This window comes from Pagrus pagrus (assembly GCF_965226575.1).
Source record: "Pagrus pagrus genome assembly, chromosome: 3".
In the NCBI taxonomy this organism is placed as follows: Eukaryota; Metazoa; Chordata; class Actinopteri; order Spariformes; family Sparidae; genus Pagrus; species Pagrus pagrus.
Genome location: NC_140187.1, coordinates 35,336,894 through 35,361,225, shown reverse-complemented (window position 1 = coordinate 35,361,225; position 24,332 = coordinate 35,336,894). Strand labels below are relative to the sequence as shown.

At 41.6% G+C, this 24,332-nt stretch overlaps 1 protein-coding gene across 1 annotated transcript in view; it reads right to left on the bottom strand.

The window, feature by feature from the left end:
- aldh1l1 (aldehyde dehydrogenase 1 family, member L1) overlaps positions 1-9,841 on the bottom strand; it is a 60,711-nt gene extending 50,870 nt beyond the window's left edge. Inside the window, exons 1-7 of the mRNA XM_084349219.1 lie at positions 9,768-9,841; positions 9,022-9,167; positions 7,950-8,184; positions 7,704-7,869; positions 6,398-6,499; positions 5,426-5,515; positions 1,870-2,007 (exon numbers count right to left, since the gene is read on the bottom strand). Coding sequence (XP_084205345.1) covers positions 1,870-2,007; positions 5,426-5,515; positions 6,398-6,499; positions 7,704-7,869; positions 7,950-8,184; positions 9,022-9,148 — 858 coding nt within the window. The 5' untranslated portion in view covers positions 9,149-9,167; positions 9,768-9,841. The remainder of the gene's footprint in view (positions 1-1,869; positions 2,008-5,425; positions 5,516-6,397; positions 6,500-7,703; positions 7,870-7,949; positions 8,185-9,021; positions 9,168-9,767) is intronic.
- Positions 9,842-24,332: the final 14,491 nt, after the last annotated feature.

Below are 24,332 nucleotides of genomic sequence, written 5' to 3'. Positions count from 1 at the left end.
TGAATGAAGGATTGAGATATTCTGTGCAATTTACAGTGTGATAACATTGCCTTGGTGAGGTTTAAAGGGCACTTGCCTGATTTTTGGTTTCTTACTTAATACTGAGATTAAAGGGCAGCTATTTGATTTTCCTGAAATACTTTAACTTGGGTTATTAATACTCTAAAAGAGGGTACAATTTGTGTTTATTAAGTAACCTTATTTTACCATTACATAAATATTTTGAGTGTGGGAATAAATAACGCTGTCATTTTTAAAAGCAGAGGTGCGACGTGTAAAAACACTAACCTCCGGTGTCATATTCAGTTCATTGTATCTGAGGAGTTCGTCAGGTAAGCTGGGTTACAGGTCATAACAATTAAAGCAGCAGTACAGTTAATAGTATCAGACATAATAAAGTGAAAGAACCCTTAGTGCTGTATCTTAAAGCAAGGATACTTAGAAAGCGCTACATATATATATATATATATACATACATATATACACACACATTAGGGCTGTCAAAGTTAACACTTTCAGGCAAATTCCTCTTAATGCCGTTAATTTTTTTGACGCGCAAATAACGCACGCAAGTTATGAACCTCAGCCCACTCCATAGTTTGGGAAATCAGGAAGCGATGCAGCAGTAACGTTGTGGATGGCAGCAGAAACAAACCTCCTTGAGCATAGATGGATAAAGAAAAGGGTCTTTTGAATGACAAGTTCAGCTTCAAAGCCCTGCTTGATGGTTCTCTCGACAAGAGCAAAGTTATTTGCATTTACTGTCGATGTGAACTGAGTTACCACCGGAGTACATAGAGTCTCAAATACCACTTGCTGGCTGAGCACACAGCTGATGCAGAGAGCCCTCTTCCCCCTCTAAAGCCAGACCACGCTGTATAATTTGAAACAGACGCCTGAACAACTCTACATGAGACAAATTTTCAACAGCGATTGGACACTACATTGTGTTAGTATTACTAAGGAATGTTACATTCAGGTCAATATGTCCATCTGTTGCTACTTGTTGGGCTTGAGTTTGACATGTTATGCTTTCAGCATATTTTTTGAGCATGCAGTACCTTTGAGGTTATTCTGGAGAATATTCTGGACAGTATTTGTCATTGTTTTGGATCGTTGCAATAATAATAGAAAAACATTTGCATAAAGCAAGCATATTTTTCCACTCCCATGTTGATACAAGTATTAGAAACTTGAAAAATATCGCGGCCCACATGGCTCCTATTGGATCAATTTTCCCATCCAATCCCCTCGCTCACTCTCCTGCTCCTGCTCACGTTTGGTCCCGACCCACTTCCGCATTTAAAACTACAAGTGGACAAGAGGTTTGTTTTGCCCTGAGCAGTTCAGCTGCCTCTGCTTGCCCCACCGACAAAGAGTCAAAGAAAGCGAAAGTCTGTCGGGTGTTGGAGTGTTTGAGTTACACCACTACATTTGCTGTCCTCTTCAAGTTGCTCTTGAGAAAATTTCATGTAGTTGTCCCCTCCAAAGGTGATATTTGATTTTTGCCCGTGCAGATTGAAATTTTCAGATGAGTTTAAAATACTGGCTCATCACACCTCATATGTACTTTTTGTACTTATAGTTCCTCTATTGCCAGCAGACACACAGACACTTCATATATGGATGTCTTTTAGTCAGACAGGTTTATGGACATTGGCTACCTATGCAGTAAAAATGATGCAATCAGATTGGTTCATAGACCCATTTTAGGCAGTATCAGAGCAGAACAACCCTAGCTCACGATTAGAGGGTCTGTTTGAAGCCAGGGTCTTGTAATTGCATACTTGCTTACTACTATGAGGATGTTTAGTAAATGTTTGTCTCTGATGCCCAGCTCCTCAGACCCAGCTTTGGAAGTTTACTTACCGCCTTGTCGTCATTGCCAAACAGCACCAGGCCTGCCTTGCTGACGATGCCGGGTTTGCTGGCTCCAGGGATCTCCAGGGGCTGACCTTTAGCTGCAGAGCCGTTATCCACCAGAGTGGAGCCGTAGAAAGTCACTTTCTACAGGAAGAAAGACACAAAACAGCATTTTTAGTGTCATTGAAATATGTGTGTGTTGTCGACAGCAACAAAAATTCTCACCTTGCTCTGTATTTCTTAGTTGTTATGTTGAAAAATCACTGGCAGTTACAGGCATTACTGCAGTGCACAAAAACTTGACATCTAAGTATTTATATTTCATGACTAAATGAGCAGCTATGCTTTAAGACTTAAAGTAAAAAAAACTCCGCAAATCTGCTTCACCAGATTCTGTAATCAGTCTCATCCAAATGTTGCTAAGTTCTTATATTATAACGCATGGCACCACCCTTTTCCACAGAGTCCCACACACCTCAAACCAGTAGAGAAGCACAGAGTACAATTGCTATATCTTCTACTATTCTAACTTAAGTTGAGTTTGTTCATCTGAACAAGACTGGAGCCAAAAACTAGAATCTATGAACATTCTAATGGTGATACAAGATGCTTAATGCTGCTAAAAACCACAGACATGACATTTATTTCTTGGGCCTGGCATGAGTAGGCATTGATAAGACAATTAACAGGAGTGCCCTACAGAGTACTGCACAGGAACATGAATCATAGCTTGTTTGTTCATAAAACAAATTAAGATTTCTTAACACTTTGGATGCAAAAAAATCAAGTCGGTTTTCAATCGTATTTGAGCATCTATGAAAGTGTGTAACATGATGACATTATAAGATTATATTGTTATCCCTCTGATGTAACAAAAAAACAATAAGAATTATTATTTAAATCAATAAAAAGGGGCACCACCCTGGAATCAGGGACCGATAACCAGACCGAAAAACAGTCGGGAAAGAAGGGTTCACTTGAAATGTAAATATTTGTAAAATATTTAGAATTAAAGGAACAGTGAAGGAAATGAATCCGAGCACTAACGATCACAGCCAGCAGTTACCACAAAGCATATGCAAAAATAATTTACATTTACATTTAGGGCATTTAGCAGACGTTTTTGTCCAAAGCGACTTACAATAAGTACATTTGTCACAAGAAAGAAACCACAACATATCACCATCGATAAAGTAAGAATGAGAAAATAGAAACAATCTTCAAGCCCTCATCTGAGCAAAGTAGCTGCTATTTATCAAGGATACCTTAAGTACATAAGTGCTATGATTTAAGTCTTAAGGGTAAGAACATACAAGTGGGGGGGTGTCATGCTATGCAGGGTCGAGGTGAATTCTTTTATCACCAAACTACACGCCGACACCTTTGATGAAGACAGCCCATAAACAACAAGTGCCCGATCTGGTCAGGCTGAGAGGGGACTGGTGACGGCCTCCATGAAAGGGGTCCAATAGCGTGGGTGAGTGACGAGGATCTTCAAGCTGTCCCACTGCTTCAGTCAGACATCTCCACAATAAGTCTCATTTCCAATCTCAAACCTGTCCCGCTGGGTTTCATCCAAGTCATCTGGGGTGCCATGGTCTCTCAGTTCGCTGTGGCGACGAGGGCTGTTTACAGGGGGGCCGAAGACTGGTGAAAAGGTGGGCATGAGCCACGCTGTGCATTTAGCTTGCTCGTGGACGGGGGGCCCAAACTACTTACACTGCATTGGACTCAGTGGTAACCTTTCTTCCCTCTGGGTTGGGGTGACAGTGTCAAAACGTAAGGTGGTGCAGCTCAAACTGGACTGCGGTGCACTGCACCTGGGCACCTGTGTCCATCAGGCAGGCCACTAGAGGCACTGGATAGCCCTCCGGTGTCAAGCGGTCAGGGATGGTACCACTGGGAGCTGCAGGGCTGCTGGCCGTGGTCCCCAAGTTGACTGGGGTGGCCTGGATGGGTTGGCCAAGTTGCTGGGAATCTTTGACTGAGAGGGCTACTTCTCTCACCTGAGAGGCTTGAAGCTTTGCACCCAGTGCCTCAGCTGGATCCTCTTGGAGCTGAGGTCCACCAACTGCATCTGGGAGGGGGCCTGTCTCCATGTCAGGTGACTCCTGGTTCAGCGGGACAGGGGCCATACTTACATAGCTGACCTGTGTTCCATCAATCCTGGCCTCTGCCTGGTGTTGGGGGGCCTGGACTGGAGTGTGTTGGAGTTCATCTGTCTGTTGAACTCCACACAACATGATCTTTCCTTGTGTGGGAGGTCTCCTCTTTTCCAGCCTGGACTTCCTGTCGCAGGCGGGAATTATCATGCTGTGCGGCGTGATAGTTGGGCAAGCCGTTCTTCATCCTGCACGACTTGCACCTGGGCTTTGCCATGACAGCACAACAGCGCTATCTGACCAAGCACCTCTGGGATGGTGTGCTGCGGCTTTCCATCCGGATCAGTCAGATAGCTTATTAACTCCTGTAATTTCCCATCGCAGGTGCTAATGTCACAGCTATTTAGGTGGCCTCTATCCTCTATGGAGAGATGAAGGAGACCAGCGACCACATCCTGCAGGGCTGGGTGGTCTGACTCATGAGGAGCTCCGGCTCCTGTCATACTGGGGTTTTGTCTACTCTGACGAAGGGTAAATGTGTCAGAGTAGACAAAACCTATGTAGGGTAAATGCACACACAGTGTCATTAGTGACTTGTTCATTGACGACCCCGCTATAACATCAGGCACGTGTGTTGCGATAGCACCTACACAAAATTCGGAACATCAGAGTCTAGCTCTGTCCAAACCACACTGTGATTAAGACATGTTAGGTTGACAGACACTGTTCCGCCATTGCTTGTTGAAGCCTCGCGCAGTCACCTCCATTGACCAGCCCTTGGCATGGCGTGGTAAAGTTTGCCATCTTGAAGACACAGAGACGTCATCTTCCAAGAGATCGCATCGGCCATCTTGTCCATCATCTTGGCTCTCTCTCCCTCTTTGTCACTCTGACTCACACACACACACACACACACCCCGCATGCTTGTTTGTTGTTTGTTGTTTGTTGCTCAAATAGTTGCTATAATAGTGTTTTAGTTTCATAGTTTAGCTGTTGTAGTTGAACAATAGATATTTGTTGATTGAAGTATTATTGATTATTGATCAATTTTCTAACATTAATAAATTCTATAATAGTTTACAGAGCAGTTTTCTGTGATTATTTGTGCATATGCTTTGTGGTAACAGCTGGTTGTGATGGTCAGTGCTCGGATTCATTTCCTTCACTGTTCCTTTAAATGTAAATATTTTACTAATATTTACATTTAAAGTGAACCCTTCTTTTGAGACTGTTTTCCTGTCTGGTTAGCGTTTGATTCCAGGTTGGTGCCCCGTTTTATTGATTTAATTAATAATTGTATTATTAATAATTACTATTAGTAATTATTAATTGCTAATAACCACACCTGCCCTACCTTTGTTCCCCAACAAAATCAATATGAGATATCAAATTCTGTTAGAACTGAGCATTCAGTCCAGGAGTGTGACAAAGAAACAAAGGGTGGAGATGAATGATTTACCTGTCTATCAACCTCCGCCCACGCACCAGGCACTTTGTCATTTCCTCTGATCCAGTTGTGGAGAGCCTCAGCCGACTGGTTCCAGTCAATCTGCCAACACACAGAGGGATCTGTTATTTTAATGTCTTCAGATTCAATATACAAAAATGTAAAGCAATCAAATATTGCTGAATATAAATTCACTTTTCTCAAAATCAAACAGAAAATCAAGGTGTCTGAGCTGATAAGAAAGGTTTGATTCAGGCTGGACTGCATCAGTTGTGCCATTCAGCCGGAATCATTCATTCATTTGAGGATTGGACACCAACATTTCCCATTTCAACTTGTCAATCTTCAAACTCTTTAAATCAAGCTTTTGACTTTTGACTAAACTGCACAACATAAAATCACAACATTAAACCACACATACACAGAATAGATGTTTTTCAAAAGTCCAATGCTACACATTCAGCAGCATTTAAATTTTACCATCAGGTACTACCAATTGTGGATTAGGTAACTGATTATAATCCTCATGGCCTTTCTTTGCTTCCACAGTCAATGACCAAATCCATGCTAAATTATGCTGTCAATTAAACATATGCAAATGTGGTTACCAAATATTATTATGTATTCCAACAGTAATCACTGCTGTAGAGTGTCTGGTCAGAAACTCTCTCTCCTCCCCCTGCTTATGCAGTAAAAGAGAAAATACATTTTCTGGTATCCCTGCCCACTTGACCCAATCAGGACAGAGAACTCCATTAAGAGGCAGTCCTCCTGTTTGTTGCTGTGTCTTATGATTAATTCTCAATATTCATGTGGTGACGTAGAGAGGAGGAAAGACATGCTAACTGCAAAACGTTAAGGAAGTTAGCTTAAACTACAACAACACTTACAGCAGCTTTATTCATTTTATTGTATTCACTTTATTTATCAGTACTGGATTATGAGTTTATAGAATTTCTCTATCTGGATGTCCTTGTATATTACCCTGGAATTATCTTTCTTCTGAATACACTCATATGTGGCTCCCTCCTGTGGCTGGGTTATCCTCGGGGCCTTCCCCACTGCAATCAGCTTCACGGCTTCCACCTGGAACCAGAACAATGCACTTCAAGTCATTGAAGCCAAACATGAGCGCTATCTCTATGGACTTTGCCATCACAGTGGTTGTTATGTTGGGAGGGGAGATGGCTGCAGGCAGCTGACAGTAGAAACAGGGTCCATTACATGATACACTCATTTATCCACTTGTCTGCTTTTATTTAGCTACATGTTGTGACTCGTCAAGCCTTTCAAAGAGATTAATCTTTTTTTGTTGTTAATGAAAAGAGATGCTCCTTATATTTTGTACTTTGAACATTATTGTGTTAAGTTTTAGTTAATCTTGCTGCTTTAAAGGACATGTCACTGGTTTTGTTTGATTTACTACAAATCACACAAAATAACACAAAAAACTTTAGCAGCTGTTTATTTTACAAACCACATTGTAATGCTTTGGATTTGTGATTCCATTAGCAGTGTCTTAAATGAGGGTAAACATCAAGTTAACTTACGTTAATGTTTGATTGTCAATGCTGTACAAGCTCAGACTGATTTGAAAGGTCTGCTCTGTAATCCTTCCTAATGGAAATGTAGCTTAAATAATGTACATTTAATGTTCGCTGCTATTATTTACACAATTCAATGGAGTTTTGAGAGGTGACTCATGAATGTAAACCCATGGTACAAACAGATCTAAAACTGTACAAGAGGATTTCATTTGAAACTGAGGAGCTTACGATCAGTGGTATAGTCCTTTAATCCTGTAATAATCAATATTTTGGTCGACAATAGGTTAAATGCATAATGTCACAGTAGTCTTTCACACCGTCTGATATTCAGCCTTTAGCCAGTTTGTGGCTGTTTTATACTGGAATGATAGCACATGACAAGTTGCAGTCTGTGTGTGTGTGTATGTTATAGAGGCACTGAGCGAAGACTATGCACTTTTTATACATAGTTTCATCTCAGTTCATGTCAAATTCTGTGAAACTGACACCACACTGCAGTGAATAAAAACACAATGCTTTTTTTAGGGGTATTTTATGTTCTTCAGTTCAACAGACATCGTGATGTGTAGTAGTTGATTGTCTTACAATGTATCAAATATCACAGAATCACTATATTGTGATACAATTAATACCGTGTGCAACGTGTGGTGATCATAGTATATGGAATAATGCTATTAATATCAAACATGTGAGTTTCAACTAATTTTTTCACCCACAATGCCTTTCCCCATCACTACACTTACTGTGCCCTTGACTCCCTCTGGGAAGAGGAATCTCTTGTATATTGTGTTGACGGTGTCATTGGGTTCAACATCACAGTCCCTCTGCAGCAGGATTGGTCCAGTGTCCAGTCCGTCGTCAGCCCAGAACACAGTGAACCCGCCCTTTTTGTCACCATGGATCAGGGTCCTGTGTGTCAGAGACGGCAGCTAAACAACTGCACGTGTCACCATGTTTACCCCAACCTGATAAACATGTGTATCACTCACCAGTTGATAGCAGAGGCTCCCCTGTGGCGAGGCAGCAGGGAGGGGTGGTAGATAATGGAGCCGTGTTTCGGGTAGTCGATGACCTCCATGGGAATGAACTGGGAGCAAAAGGGCAGAACATTCAGCTCAGCACCAGTGGCCTTGTACTGAGCAACCACCTCTGGGATGGCCTGGCCCTTCACACGCCAGCGGGGGAACTTGAAGACAGGAACACCATCCTTCTCGGCCTCAGTTGCTGTGTGACCAAAGAATGATCAAACTCTTTCAAAAAGTTTAGTAAAAATACAGTATTTGTACATTTGTTGTCAGCGTAGTGTTAAATGTCTTAAAGGAACAGTTCTCCCAAAAAGTAAAATCCAGTCATTATCTCCTACCATGCTAATAGGGGGAGGAGAACTTCATGTGAAGTTTTGAAGTCCACAAAACATTTCTGGAGCTTCACAGCAAAACAGAGTTGGAGCACCCACTTCAGACAGGGTGCACGTGAACACACAAATTAACGTCTTTTCAAATCAGTTTGGGATCTTGGGGCTTCTGGAGACTTTTAAAACATTTTAAAACAAGTCCCCAGCTATTTCAGTTGTTTAGAGAAGATAGTGCTGCAATGCTGTTTTGCTGTGAAGCTCCAGAAATGTTTTGTGGACAACGAAACTTTCCATCCTGATATTATAAGGGTGAGTAGATAATGACAAAAAAAATATTGAATTGTTTCTTTAATCTGTATTACCATTTCTGACTGTTTAAGTACTGTATAAGTGATGAAAGTAAATCTACAGCTGTTTTAAGCTTTGATATTAAGCTTTTTCTGGCATAAAGTTATACTACAGGTAATGACAAACAGTACTTGGACACAAACAGTAATGACTATGCAACTTTTACAGGAGTTTAGGGGACCAAAGTGATAACAACCAGTGGAGTGAGGAGTCCAAATTCCATTTGGCAGCTGTTCTGAATGATATTACTTATTTGATTTGGAGACTTCAGTGACAGATTAAATTCTACTCTAACTTCTCCTACATCTCTTTATGGCAAAGGTAAGGTTTGAAGGTCCCAGTCACAGTTAAGCACTCACCTAGTGGGTCAGCCTTGCCATCCTTGTCAGGGATGGTGAAGACTCCGACAATGGTGTGGCCGTCCTTCCTCAGCTCCTTGTAAACCTCCTGGCCGAACAGACTCTGACCAATCACTGCGATCTTCATCCTCACAGCTCTCTGTGTTCTGGAGAGGCAGAAACACACACCAGGACCACCAGAAAATATGTTTGTAAATGGAACAAGGAATCAGACTGTATTGGTTGTGTCAAACATGGGACAAAAGTGCCATTTTATATAGCAAGAGGGTTTCCTGAGCTGTGTATATTTTTTTATACTTTGCAACCATGAAGCAACTGAAATGTGTAAGTGTGTTCCAGTATTTCTCTGGCAAAAGGGTGTTTAAAGCTACAAGAGACCATGAAGTTGATTCAACTCACTGACTTCAGAATACAATCAACAAAGTTGTGTGTCTGTTAGCTTTGTGTGTGTGCAGGTCTTTCATGATAAACTATGTGTGGTCTGCTGTTTTGAAAAGACTGAGAGGTCAAAAGTCAGTCACGAGTCTTGACAGTGTGAATGAGTCCAAAGAGCAAACTCTGTGGTGGCTTCAGCATGAAACAGTTTGAAGAAAAACACGATGCAGAATAATTATTTATGTGTCCATTAGTATTTTTGGATAGTGTCTGTGTGCGACCAATCAGCAGTCTGCTCTCTCACCTATAACCATTATGCATCATGCAAGGAATTATGAAAGAGAAGGAACAAACTCAAGTATGGTCCTTACCCCTTGCCTGTCTGCAGAACCAGCACTCCTCTGCTTGCCTGGAAAGAGTGATTGGACAGAGACAGTTGCTTTAACTTTCCTCCCCCCAGCCACACATGCAGGCAGCCCAATTACATAACATGCAAATGGAGCAGGGTGATTGGACGGGATGGGCTGTGAGGCTTCAGGGGGCAGCCTATCAGCTGCCACTGGCTGTGAACAAGCCCAGCCTCACGTTAATGTCAACTCTGATAAATCACCACAACATTTAAGTTAACACCGATTGTGTCGTTTTCCTGCCATGGCAGTTTACTTTTTTCAATGACCACAAAGTATGTCAACAGAGAGGAATGTGCAGGCCTGCGTGTAAACAAATCTATAATGTTCAACATACATCCACAATTTACAAAAAATGTATTTAATTCCCAAAGAGACCTGAATGTTATAGAGATACTGCTGTGGAATTGTTGCTACTATTACAAAAAGTCCTACAATAATTTCTATGAAATTTGAATCAGTTGGTCAAACAATTGTTCAATTAAGGAAAACAAGAAATGCATCTTAAAGTCATTTAAAACTTGAAAAAAATGATGTGAAACAATTATAAGTGAAGAGAGAAATGACAGACAGAAAGCAGTTACTGCTGCTGATGATGATGATGATGATGATGATGATGATAATGACGATGATGAATTTCTTTCCTTTTTAAAGTGTGACTGAAAAGCAATTAAATGCACACTTGTTCACTTCCATTCACTCAGACCAATAGTTTATGTTGGCTAATGTAAGCAAATGATGGCCAATTACAGGTATGTTAATAGCCCCCCCCACCCCCCCACTTTACTGAATTCAGCACTCTCGGCTACTTGTGCTACTGTACAGTAAACTCCAGAGCATCACTACTTGTGTAGTCTTCCTACAGTAAACTTCAGAACATCACTACTTGTGTAGTCTTCCTACAGTAAACTCCAGAACAACACTACTTGTGTAGTCTTCCTACAGTAAACTCCAGAGCATCACTACTTGTGTAGTCTTCCTACAGTAAACTTCAGAACATCACTACTTGTGTAGTCTTCCTACAGTAAACTCCAGAGCATCACTACTTGTGTAGTCTTCCTACAGTAAACTCCAGAGCATCACTACTTGTGTAGTCTTCCTACAGTAAACTCCAGAGCATCACTACTTGTGTAGTCTTCCTACAGTAAACTCCAGAGCATCACTACTTGTGTAGTCTTCCTACAGTAAACTCCAGAGCATCACTACTTGTGTAGTCTTCCTACAGTAAACTCCAGAGCATCACTACTTGTGTAGTCTTCCTACAGTAAACTCCAGAGCATCACTACTTGTGTAGTCTTACTACAGTAAACTTCAGAACATCACTACTTGTGTAGTCTTCATTTCAGCATTATACTCATACTCATAGTCATGTAGCCTTATATGAGCTGGGCTGGACCAAGGAACAGACATAGACATGTAGTGGGTTGGAAATGCTATATGTTACGTTTTTATCCTTTGCTGCTGGTCCAGGATTTCCCCCAGGTCTGCTGCCGGTAACAGACGCATGTCTCGGACATCCTTGCCACAGGCAGCCCAGACAGAATGAAAAAGAACATCAACTGTGTAAATTAAATAATATTTTAGATATATTTTAAAATATTCTAAAAACAGATGATTCAAAAATATAAAACTGCATAAAAAAAAAACAATTTCAGTCTTTATTTATTTATTCTTTTTTTTCAAACATGTTAGCAATATTGTGCAGTAGTATATTTTGAAGTATTTCAGGGGTTTCACCTCATGGAGAGTCTTCTGTCACAAGCATCTGTAAATGTACGGTTTCCATTTCAATATCTAAATCTGAATAAGTATAGGCACAGGGTTGTTCGAAGCTGCAGTAGCTCTGTTCAGTGAACGTTGGGAATTACCTTCTTTTCAATGGCGACAGGATATTTTTCCTATTCAAAAGAAGGTGAGAGTGTTACACCCCTGTAAAGGGGAATAATAAATGAGAAACACAGACACAATGTTGCTTCAGTCACGTCCAGTGTTGTAATGAAGAAGAACAAGAATACACACTTTTCCTCAACATTACATTGCTATCAAATTAGCAACTGTTATAACAACTGTTATCTCAAAAGATTGCTCAGTTAGAAAAATAAAACATTGTACTGGAAACATAAAATATCTTTACAATGGTTTAAATCAAAATTGACAAACTGTACTTTCAAATGGACAGCAAACTGTATAGTAATATAACCTCATGTTTTACATCTACTTCTGTTCAAATATAGATGAAAGTATCACATCTGTCATGTATAGTAGTCATAACCAAATTTATATCCTGCAAAATGGAAGCTATTACAGTTTTTCTCGATTGTTTACTCACATTTTCTGAAAGCATGCCTCATACTCTCAGAACTCTACACACAAATCAAAAAACACACACACAATGGGCAAAACCCCTCACTTCTCCTGCAAAATGAAACTTTACATTCAAAACAGTTATTTCTTCTCAAAATGATATTTTGTTTTCAAATGACACACACAAACCATCATATGAATAGACATTTATAAGAACCAGTTGAACTCTGATGTGGTCAATGTAAAACACTATGATGAATGGAAAACACTTCTTCTCCATTCATCATTCATCTTTTTGGTTCAGTGTTACACTTACTACAGACAGTGCATACATAAGTGTGTTGTAAAATATTTTAGAATATTGTTTTTATACTCAGAACACACAAATACACAGTAACAAATATTTTATTTTTCCCACAAAAACAATGTACACGGTGTACATCCCAACCAACACAAAGTTGCAAATACAATGGTCGACATACAAAACAACAGAAGAATTTGCAGTTACAGTAAAAAAAAAAAAAAAACTATGCTGCATCCTCTCTTCTGTTTCAGTCGGGCCACAGCACCTCATCCACATTGCATCATCGTGTTGCCCTTGCTAAAGCTCTGATTGCTAATTGTAAAACTGTGTGACAGGTGTTTGCCCATGTGATGAGTCAGTGTGCATAGTAGGGCAATTAACTTTAGAATTTTGAATAACAGTGTGTTCCTTGTGAAAACAAGAGATTTTCTCCATGGAAATTGTGCCAAATGCAGAGAATTGTGCATAGTGTTCTGAAAAAAGTGTGTTTTAGAACTGCAATTTGAGTGTAAAGCAGGAATTGTGCTTGTAGTTTAGCAGAATTTGTTCAGGGGGTTGGTGCACAAGTTTCATGTTGAGGTCATTGTGTCTCAAGTACCAGTAACTGTGTGTAAACAATTGAGAAAAACTGTAACATCACTCTTTTACCCATACAAATACAAGAATAACAGTGCTACATGGTTATCATCAAATATTCTCATTAAATGTCAAACATTGCACACAAACGGCACTACTACACCTCTGAAACAATGTGGTCCGCTCCGCACAACGCAGCTAGCAAGAAAGCTACGGTGGGTGTAACATTCAGGTAACCAAAACTTATTAGCTCTCAAAGTTACTGCAAACTCCAGTATTTTACTTCCTATTTATCTTTCACGACACAGAAAACATGTCAGAACCCGATTATGTTCACTTTTCTTACCTGTAAAGGGGAATAATAAATGAGAAACACAGACACGATGTTGCTTCAGTCACGTCCAGTGTTGTAATGGACGAGTGAAAACACCGTCTTCCCCTCTACCGTCTTAGCTCAGACACAAGCAATCTAAACCCGAACACCCGAGGTGATTTGAGGATTAGTTTTCAAGAAATAACTTAGAAGAAGAAGCACTTTAGGAAACAATATAAAACAGTAATCAGAGAGCTTTTACAAAATAACATAAGGAATTAGTTATGTTTTAAACACAGATATCCCTTTTAGCTTATCACTCTATGCTTGTTTGTCTAGAAGACCAGAGTAGCAGATAACAGATCACTCGATCAGCAGATCACAATGAATTTCACCTTAATCCACTTTTTTTAACCTTTATAATTACTTATGATGTTATGTTTTTAACCATGTACTTTCATGAATTATAGCATTCTTTTGCTTACTTTTTTTTAGCAAAATCACACAAGTTTTAAAAGCACTTTAGCATTTTTTATAGCACTTTTTTAACCATTACCATTACCACTCAACAAAAATGTCGTCCTCGACATGAAATGATTAAGGCAGGTGCAACCAAGATATTCCAACAGTTCGTGTGTAGGCACTTGGCCTACCCAAAGTCCTTGAGTGTATGATGTGTGTGGCAGATCAAGCTGCTTCAACAGTCCATTTATGAGTGTGTTTGTGTGTCTTGACACTCTGCTGTCTCAAAAGTCCATGAGTGTATGGGATATGTGTGCATGTATGTATGTTGACACTGCTTTCTCAAAAGTCCATGAGCGTATGGGATGTGTATGTGTGTATGTGTGTGAGACAGTCCATAAAATGTCTGTGGTTACCCGTGCAGGGGCACAGGTTGGTATGTGGGGTAGTGGACAGAATCTGGCCACATGGTCCCTGGTTGATGGACTCTGTAGTGTTGCATAGGGTTCAACCTATACATGGGTCTGGCCGGAGGTCCCATACTGTAGCAAACTGGATTACCAAACTCATTATAGGTGAATAGCTTTGGTCGTTGCCGTTCTCTCCCTGGCCGCTCTTGCACTTGTTCATTTTCACTGTGACTGTCACGTGATGGAGGTGACAGAGGTGGCCTCCAAGAATTTTCAGTTCCTCTGGAGCCTCATCCCTGTCCAGCAACTCAATCCCGCCTGGATCCGCCCTCAGCTGTATCAGTCTCTCCTGTTCCTCTCCTTGCTTGTGATGTGCTCCTGTCAGTTCAGAGTCTGCTGCCTGGCCAATATATTCCTCTTCATTACATGCCTGTGGATGTGCATCCTGGGGAGGCTGTTTAGGTAGGTAATAGAGCCAGTCATCCTCTGAATCCTCATCGCTGTCATCCTCTTGCTGAGTATTGGTTTTCCCTTCATTTGTCTGTTTTAAATTTTTCCTCTGTGATCTGGCGACTTTTAGGGGAACTTCCAAAGGCAGATGGTCACACGGAAGCAAGAGATTGCGATGTAATATCCTGCTATCTCTCCCCTTTCCTTGTTCTGGTACAACTTCATAAACTGGAGCATCCTTGTTTACTCGTCGAACAACCTGATGGATAGTTTCTTCCCAATGGCTGCGTAGCTTGCCAGTACCTCCTCTTGGGGTCAAGTTTCTAACCAGAACGCGATCTCCTGGCTCCAACTCTGAGCTCCTCACTTTGCGATCATGGTTTCTTTTCCCTCGTTCAGCCGACTTTCTTGCACTGTTCTTTGTTATTTCATAGGCTTCCTGCATCCCTTCTCGCCACTTGCATGTACTCTCTGTGATCAGGCGTACCTGTTTCTGGTGTCAGGCGGAAGAGTATGTCGACAGGCAGTCTTGGGGTCCTCCCAAAAAGGAGATAAAAGGGAGAAAAACCTGTGACTTCGCATCTTATACAGTTGTATGCAAAAATCAACTTGTTCAATGAGTCCTTCCAGTTCGATTTCTCTTTCTGTCAGTGTTCTAAGCATCTGTATGGGTGTTCGGTTGAAGCGTTCTACTTGGCCGTTTCCTTCAGGGTGGTATGGCGTAGTTCGCAAGCCTAGCACTCCAGAGGTCTGCTTCAGTTGTACGAGGAGCTGGTTTTGAAATTCACCTCCCTGATCATGATGGATGCGTTGAGGGAATCCAAATTTTAATGCATTATCATTGAAAAGTTTGTCTGCTACCGTTTTTGCCGACTTAGAGGTGGTAGCATAGGCTTGGGCAAATCTTGAGAAATGGTCAATGATAACCAATACATATTCATACCCGCCTGCACACTTGTCAAGATGCAAAAAATCAATGGAGACTAATTCAAAGGGCTGGGTTGTGACAATGTTGGTTAGGGGTGCTCTAGCCTCTCGGCTGGGCTTCTTTTGTTTCAAACATGAACAGCTTCGAGCCACATAATGTTCAATGTCCTGTTGCATATGAGCCCAAAAGAAGCGTTCTCTTACCAATGAGGTGCTGCGGTCAACTCCTTGGTGCACCATATCGTCATGTAATTCCTTCAAAACAGTTGCCTTGTACTTTTCTGGCAGAACAAGCTGTGTGCGTGTGGCTGTTTTTCGATACAAGATGCCATCATCATCTAAGGTGAGTTTTTCCCATTCGCGTATCAGCCTTTTACTTTGTGCACTGAATGATTTTAACTGTTTGTTATCAGGTCTTTCATTTAACTGACGACACTCAATCACTTGGCCGATATTTTTATCTTCCTCCTGAGCTTGACAAATCTCTGCAGGCAAGAGAGGCTGATGTTTTGACTTTTTGATGTCTTTGCACTGAGCAGACAGAGCCATGGACCACACTGGATTAGGACTTGGGTCCTCAACCGACTGTACTACTGCTTGTACTGAACGAGATGACAATTCCTCAGTGCATTTTTTCAAAATGGAGTGGCTGTCTACTGGCATCCTCGAAAGACTCTCTGCATCAACGTTTTCCTTTCCTGGCCGGTATCCTATAGTGAGGTGAAAATCTGCTAATTCAGCAACCCACCGGCATCCAGTTGCATTTAGCTTTGCCGTGGACAAAACAAAAGTCAGCGGATTGTTATCCGTATACACAGTGCATGATGAGCCGATCAAATAGTCCCTGAATTTTTCACACACGGCCCATTTAAGGGCCAGGAACTCCAATTTTCTGGAATGTAGATGGTAGTTCTTCTCGGATACAGTGAGCGTCCGGGACGCGTATGCTATTACTCGCATTTTTCCTTCCTGTTGTTGATATAAAACGGCCCCCAGGCCCAGGTTGGATGCGTCCATGTGTAGGACAAAGGGTTTGCTGAAGTCAGGAAAGGCAAGTATTGGTGGCTCCACTAGATGATCCAAAAGTTCCTCAAGCAAGTGCTGATGTTTTTCTGTCCATACAATGGGCTGGTTAGAGGATGCGCCATTGTGTTTCCTTTTTATCTGTCTCATTCTTGTTCCATGTTTGTCACTCTTTTGTACATCAGTAGGGGCTCTCGAGAGGTCGTACAGAGGGGCAGCTATTTGAGAGAAATTACGAATGTACTAGTGACTTCAGATTTTTTCAAGTCGACTTATCCGTCATAAAGTCGAAGTCGAGTTGACACGTTGTTCGATGACGTCATCACATTGACACAGCGGAGGAACACCTCCATACATGGGATGTGTGTCTGGCCCACAGCCAGAGAGTTTTAAAACCAGGAAACAGCTGATCACAGCAATCAGTCCATCACGTCATCCGCGGACATCAAGATGAGCAACAGGAAAGCCGCTGAGATCCGTGAGATGCTAGCGTCTCCTCGGTCTCTGTAGCTGACAGCTAGCGGACACAACCAAACAGCTAGTAGCTGCTGTCAGCTTGTTGTGTAGCGGCAAGCTACGAACGGTCGCTACTTTCAAATTAAAAGCCCCCCGCTAAGAACCCAGTTCTAAAATCCAATTGGATGCAATGTAAAGCTCTTATTTTGAAGACAAATTCGTTGACACTGTTCACTGCCCAAAAAATAAAACAAAAAAACACGACTTGCCGACCACTCTCAGGGGCCGTCGACTTGCGCCACTGATGTCGACGCGTCGACAAATCGGCTTTTCTGTTAATGCCCTAGAATGTACTGGCGATAATAACTGAGGAGACCCATGATGGCTCTTAATTCTCCCACAGTGGTTGGTTGCTTGTCTTTTAGGGCTCTGACAGCTATGGTGTCAGCAGGGTCAATTTTACTGCCCTCTGATGAAACAACCCGCCCAAGATAGCGAACCTCTCGACGAAACATCTCACATTTGGCCGGCTTCAACTTTATGCCATACTCTCTCAATCTCCTCAGCACAGTTCTGACATTTTCAACATGACTTTCAAATGACTGACTGAACACAAGTATATCGTCAAGATATGGGATACAAATCTGATCTCGAATCCCCTCTAGACACTCTTCCATACATCGCTGGAAGGCAGCCGGTGCGTTCATCAGGCCAAAGGGGATTTGGATCCATTCATACAAACCCCAGGGGGTTACGTAAGCAGTGAGGGACCGAGTCTTTTCCGCCATGAACCCCTGATGGTAGGCTTTCCCCTGGTCTAAGAGCGAAAACCATGAGTGCCCCCCCAGGCCATCCATGATGTCCTGCACCCGGGGAATAGGCTGACGGTCTGGTACAGTTTGTGGTTTAACTCACGGTAATCTATACACAGGCGTACGCTTCCATCCTTTTTCCGAACGCACACAACTGGGGATGCATAGGGTGAGTTCAATTTACGCACCCAACCTTGTGTGATGAGGTCATGTAAGTAGCTCTTCATCTCTTGATAAAGTGGTTTCGGCACAGAGATGTAAGTTTTGGCCACAGGCTCAGTGTCTTTCAGTGAGATGGAAAGCCGCAGATTCTCAATACAACCAATGTCGTCATCAGAATTAGAGAAAGAGCCTGACTCTTCTCTTAACATTTGTTGAACTATTTCTTTTTCAGATGAGCTGAGATGGTTCACGTCGACTTGGGGATCCCATTCACCACAAGAGGTTTGTTCATTTCTTACTCCCACATTGCTCACTGTTATTTGAGGAGAGGCGCAGGATTGTTCGAAGATTGTCGGTGGATAAACTGCTTGAACTTGCTGCACTGTCCCAATGACAGTTCTGCCAGTGAGCACGACGTCATGGTCTGTTGGGTTTTGCACATCCACAATTATGAATGGTTTTGCCCCTTTTCCCAGTGTCACAAGAGTATCAGTGAATTCAAGGCCCTCTGGCCACTAGGGCTGCCCCGATAAATCGAATTTTCATTGTCATCGTGATATGAACATGTGCGATAAACACATCGCAAAAGACTGCCTGACACGCGATGAATAAGAAAAATCATTTTGTTTACATGTACCATGCATGCACCGTGAGCATGCTAACATTTAGCCTATCAGACGGAGCCCTGGATACAAGGGCCAATCAGATGAAGCCCCAGCTAGCCGTTAACTACCCCGCACAAAATTAATCTACATCAGTTTGGTGGTGATTGCCAGGTAATGATGGCTGAGGGAGGAGAGAAAAGCGATGAAAATGGTCGACGAAGAACAGCACTTCTGCTATATGGAGTTATTTTGGATTCAGGAGAGACGACGTTGTAACGTGGGCTGGTGAAGGGGAAGGTGATGGTCCACTTTAGTGCGGCAACGCCGGGTAGCTCCGGTTACTCAAGATACGGCAGGCAACATTGGGGGTTTCCGCACGGCACTTTTATTCATAACACTGACCATGCCATGCCAGGTCTCTAAGGCACTAATGTTACAGGAATTCGTGCAGACGAACACACCGAGGTTCTTCTACCGACAGTTTACAAAATAAAAACACATTAAAGGGGAAGTCTTCTCTCTGTTAGCGGTATCCTTTCTCATGAGGAGCGGAAGTACACCTACTCTTCTTCATCGTACAGGTTACATTACCCATTAAACAAAAGTAGGCGCCACCTAGTGGCGCTACATTGAATAACTCTGACTGTTACGTGTTACAAAGACAGGTACTGTGTAAGCACATCAGTACATCTTCAGCACATCAGGGAATGTGGTACATGTCTGAAACCTAACAAAGTTAACATGCTGGTTTTCTTGGCCAAGAACTTGTGTCAAGGGAATAACTAAGGTTGTAACTTGACCTAAAGGGTAGATATTTTTTCCTGATTTTATTTTCTCTTGATTTAGTGGGCTGGCCCTACTCTATTTCAGTTCATACTATAGATCTCTGCACCTTGTTAGGCAGAGTCAAGGGCCTTGATGATTGTGATGAGAGACATTACAGTTAATATAAAGTGCCATGTTTAATTTATATTTATTTAATTATGCAAGTTGTTTCCCACTGGATTTTTTTTTATTTATTTCAACTCTGCATGGTAAGAGATGTTTTGGTTGAGTTTACAAGAAAATACTTTAAAGGGAGCAGGGGAAATTAAACTTTAATTTCATATAATTATGATGTTTTATTCAAATTAATGTTCTGCTTAATTGGTGCGGTATTCATGTGCAGTTTATTCGATAAAAGCATGTTCAAAATAATTTATTTCATTCTTTATTCAGTGGGCATTGGCTATTCAATGTTTCGGGTCTATGTTAGCTGTCTACATATTAATGCGGAAAAACTATTATTTACTGTATAGTTAATAATATGCAAACTTCAATATTTGTTTATTTATCGCAAGTTAAATCGTCATCGAATATTGAACAGTGTTATCGCACATCGCAGATTTTCCTCATATCATGCAGGCCTACTGGCCACTGTGGGTCAACACTTGGCTCAAACATCAGTGTTGTCTCAACTTGTAAAGGTGCTGTCAGAACACGGCAATCTACTTTTACAGATGTGTGTTTGGGGACATGCACTCGCTCTCTGGTCGTCTTGACTACATATTCATGTGATCACTGTTCAGCAGTAACTTGCTCTACAAAAACTTCAGCATGATCCATTTCAAAGCCAGGAAAAGCTTCTTTGACAGTTTTAATTAGCTGCTGTTTATCAGTGGCATTATTCTTATTATCAACAATCAGTCCAATAACATTTGAGCCAACAATAGGTCGTGCAAGACTGTCACCTTTAATCACCAAGGTGGGAACAACGACCTCTGTTGTGGGGACTCTGCAGCTAATCTAAATGTCACCTCTATCCATCCGACTTTTGGCATGTCTTCCCCGTTAGCAGCAACAAGGTTTAAAGGGTCATTAGCATCAATGATCTCAGAAATGTCTCTCAATGTTACGTGTGGTAAGTGTTCTGCCAGTGTTCACTCACTACAGTCACTTGTGAGCCGGAGTCCCACAAAGCTCTAACCTGCTGGTCTTGGATATGGCAGTCAATAAGATATTTCTTTCCAACTAGAGGAGCAACTTTGATGTGTTTTCTCTTTCGTGTTGTGGCTCGGACTGTTTTACATGAGGTTGTTAAACGCTGATTTCTGTGGACCACCCAGTGTTCATGTTGACATGCTTTGGAACAGTATAACACACCTTTACATGATGCACATTGTCTCAGCCTCACATTCCTTCCATGTGCACCACAGTGTACACAAAGTTGGGGCGCTGTTGATGAAGCGGTCACTCCCTGGCCCGCTGGGGTAACCCTGGCCCGTTTAAAGCGCTCCCTCTGAATTGACCTGATCTGCCCATTCTGCAACCGGCTGCGAAATGTTCATTACTGCCGCATCTGAAGCAGTGACTACAGTCTTCTACAGTTTCCTGCTCGCAAGTATAGCATCTCCTTCTACGGCGTGGTGCAGGTGTGGGGAGAGGGCGTTGGTTGGCGAACCTTTGGTTGAGTTGAAGATAGCCATGTTGTGCTACAGGGGCAGGAGCAGCCCATTGTCTCTGTGGTGGGCCGTGGTGGACTGGTGCTAGCTGATGAGGAGTGCAGTCTGGTGGTAATGCTGGGTCTGGGTGCTGCCTGGGTGGGTAAGAGGGCTGCTGCATCGACTCTTTGATGGAAGTCACTTCAGCTTTAAGGTCCTTTAAGAGAGACATGTTAGCTTTCATCTCCTGCAGTTCTGAGAGAATATCAATTTGATTCTTACTGTGACCCGGCTGGCTCGTTTTCTCCTTCTTTTCAGCAGGAGTGTGGTCAGACTGTGCAGAGTGAACGGCTACAGGTCGCTGTGGGGTTGTCATTTTCCTCTTGTCTTGCCTCTCACTTTCATAAGCACATGCTGTATTCAGTTTTTCAAACAGGAGTTCATCAGAAACACCAACTTGTTCCAGATATGGCTGGAGATCTCGTTTGATATTATCATTCTGCAGGCGAGTCATCACTGAGTGAAGAAACATGTTCTGTACCAGCACTGGATCATATCTTAGGCCTGACTCTGACTCTTGTGAGGCAAACGGAATCTTCTGCCTTAGATCTAGAGCACGGATGAGGAAGTTTTGAGGCGTCTCCTTCATGCCCTGAACTTCAGATGACAACTGTTTATATAATTCTGTTGCGCTTTTCTCGGTAATGACAATGGAGTATCCTTCTAAGTGTTGGTAGTTTGAGGTCACTTTTCCCCTCTAAGTAACTGCGTAACTGCATTCCTGGAACAATGGCTCTTATGACGGCATCAACAATCTCAGTCTCAGGAAAGCCCTTAAGGAGGCCATGCTCAATCTGCCGTGCTAAGCTGGAAAATGTAAGACGGTCTTTTTGTCCTGGTTCTCCGATCTGTCCCGGAGACTCTTTGTGCCAGGGGGGAGGGGCCTGACCTGGACCTGTACCTGAGACTGGCGTTGTGTGGATGACTGTGGTGACCTGAGCCTTGTGTTCACTTCCCCTATAAGTACTCCCTGTAGAAGGCAGTGGCTGTAATTGAGGGAGACTGCTTTCTTGTCGTATAGTGACCTGTGTCTTGTCCATTTTTATCTTCATTTGATTTTGCTTGAAGCTTAGCTGAGTGCTAAGTCATAGCTACCTCAGCATGGAGCTCAGTTACCTTGTCTTTTAAGAATAGGAGTTCTGATAGTCCCATATCTTTGAGTTCTTGTAACTCCTCCCTTTGCAGGTGATTACTTATCATTGTGATTAATGAAGCCCTGTTCTTTCCTGCCACAAGCTCACATTCTTCTCCAGCAATAGCGAGGAAGTCACATAGTTTTTTTAGATCGTCTGCTGGCAGTGTACACAAAAGTCCAAGTATTTCCAACTGCAATGTCTCTATCTCAATTGACTCCATTGTCCTGGTGGCAACAACTCAGCACTCTGTAACAGTAGTAATTTGTGTGCTAAACCTCAGCAATAGCGCTCCTGGTACTTTAAGTTCACCTCAGATTGCTTGTGCTCTTTGTTGTAGACATTCAAACCACCACAGTATAAGCCACTGGATGCTGCCTGCCTGGGTAAGTTGAAGGGGACTGAATGAGAGCTGGGGATGTCCGTTGCTGGCAGAAGTCAAACCTCGTCTTACCCAATCCCAGCGGTGCCTCAAGAAAATGTTACACCCCTGTAAAGGGGAATAATAAATGAGAAACACAGACACGATGTCGCTTCAGTCACGTCCAGTGTTGTAATGAACTTTTTCAAGAATACACACTTTTCCTCAACATTACATTGCTATCAAATTAGCAACTGTTATAACAACTGTTATCTCAAAAGATTGCTCAGTTAGAAAAATAAAACATTGTACTGGAAACATGAAATATCTTTACAATGGTTTAAATCAAAATTGACAAACTGTACTTTCAAATGGACAGCAAACTGTATAGTAATATAACCTCATGTTTTACATCTACTTCTGTTCAAATATAGATGAAAGTATATCACATCTGTCATGTATAGAAGTCATAACCAAATTTATATCCTGCAAAATGGAAGCTATTAACATCACTCTTTTACCCATACAAATACAAGAATAACAGTGCTACATGGTTATCATCAAATATTCTCATTAAATGTCAAACATTGCACACAAACGGCACTACTACACCTCTGAAACAATGTGGTCCGCTCCGCACAACGCAGCTAGCAAGAAAGCTACGGTGGGTGTAACATTCAGGTAACCAAAACTTATTAGCTCTCAAAGTTACTGCAAACTCCAGTATTTTACTTCCTATTTATCTTTCACGACACAGAAAACATGTCAGAACCCGATTATGTTCACTTTTCTTACCTGTAAAGGGGAATAATAAATGAGAAACACAGACACGATGTTGCTTCAGTCACGTCCAGTGTTGTAATGGACGAGTGAAAACACCGTCTTCCCCTCTACCGTCTTAGCTCAGACACAAGCAATCTAAACCCGAACACCCGAGGTGATTTGAGGATTAGCTTTCAAGAAATAACTTAGAAGAAGAAGCACTTTAGGAAACAATATAAAACAGTAATCAGAGAGCTTTTACAAAATAACATAAGGAATTAGTTATGTTTTAAACACAGATATCCCTTTTAGCTTATCACTCTATGCTTGTTTGTCTAGAAGACCAGAGTAGCAGATAACAGATCACTCGATCAGCAGATCACAATGAATTTCACCTTAATCCACTTTTTTTAACCTTTATAATTACTTATGATGTTATGTTTTTAACCATGTACTTTCATGAATTACAGCATTCCTTTGCTTATTATTTTTGGCAAAATCACACAAGTTTTAAATGTTTTCTCGATTGTTTACACACATTTTCTGAAAGCATGCCTCATACTCTCAGAACTCTACACACAAATCAAAAAACACACAAACAATGGGCAAAACCCCTCACTTCTCCTGCAAAATGAAACTTTACATTCAAAACAATGTTATTTCTTCTCAAAATGATATTTTGTTTTCAAATGACACACACAAACCATCATATGAATAGACATTTATAAGAACCAGTTGAACTCTGATGTGGTCAATGTAAAACACTATGATGAATGGAAAACACTTCTTCTCCATTCATCATTCACCTTTTTTGTTCAGTGTTCCACTTACTACAGACAGTGCATACATAAGTGTGTTGTAAAATATTTTAGAATATTGTTTTTATACTCAGAACACACAAATACACAGTAACAAATATATTTTATTTTTCCCACAAAAACAATGTACACGGTGTACATCCCAACCAACACAAAGTTGCACATACAGTG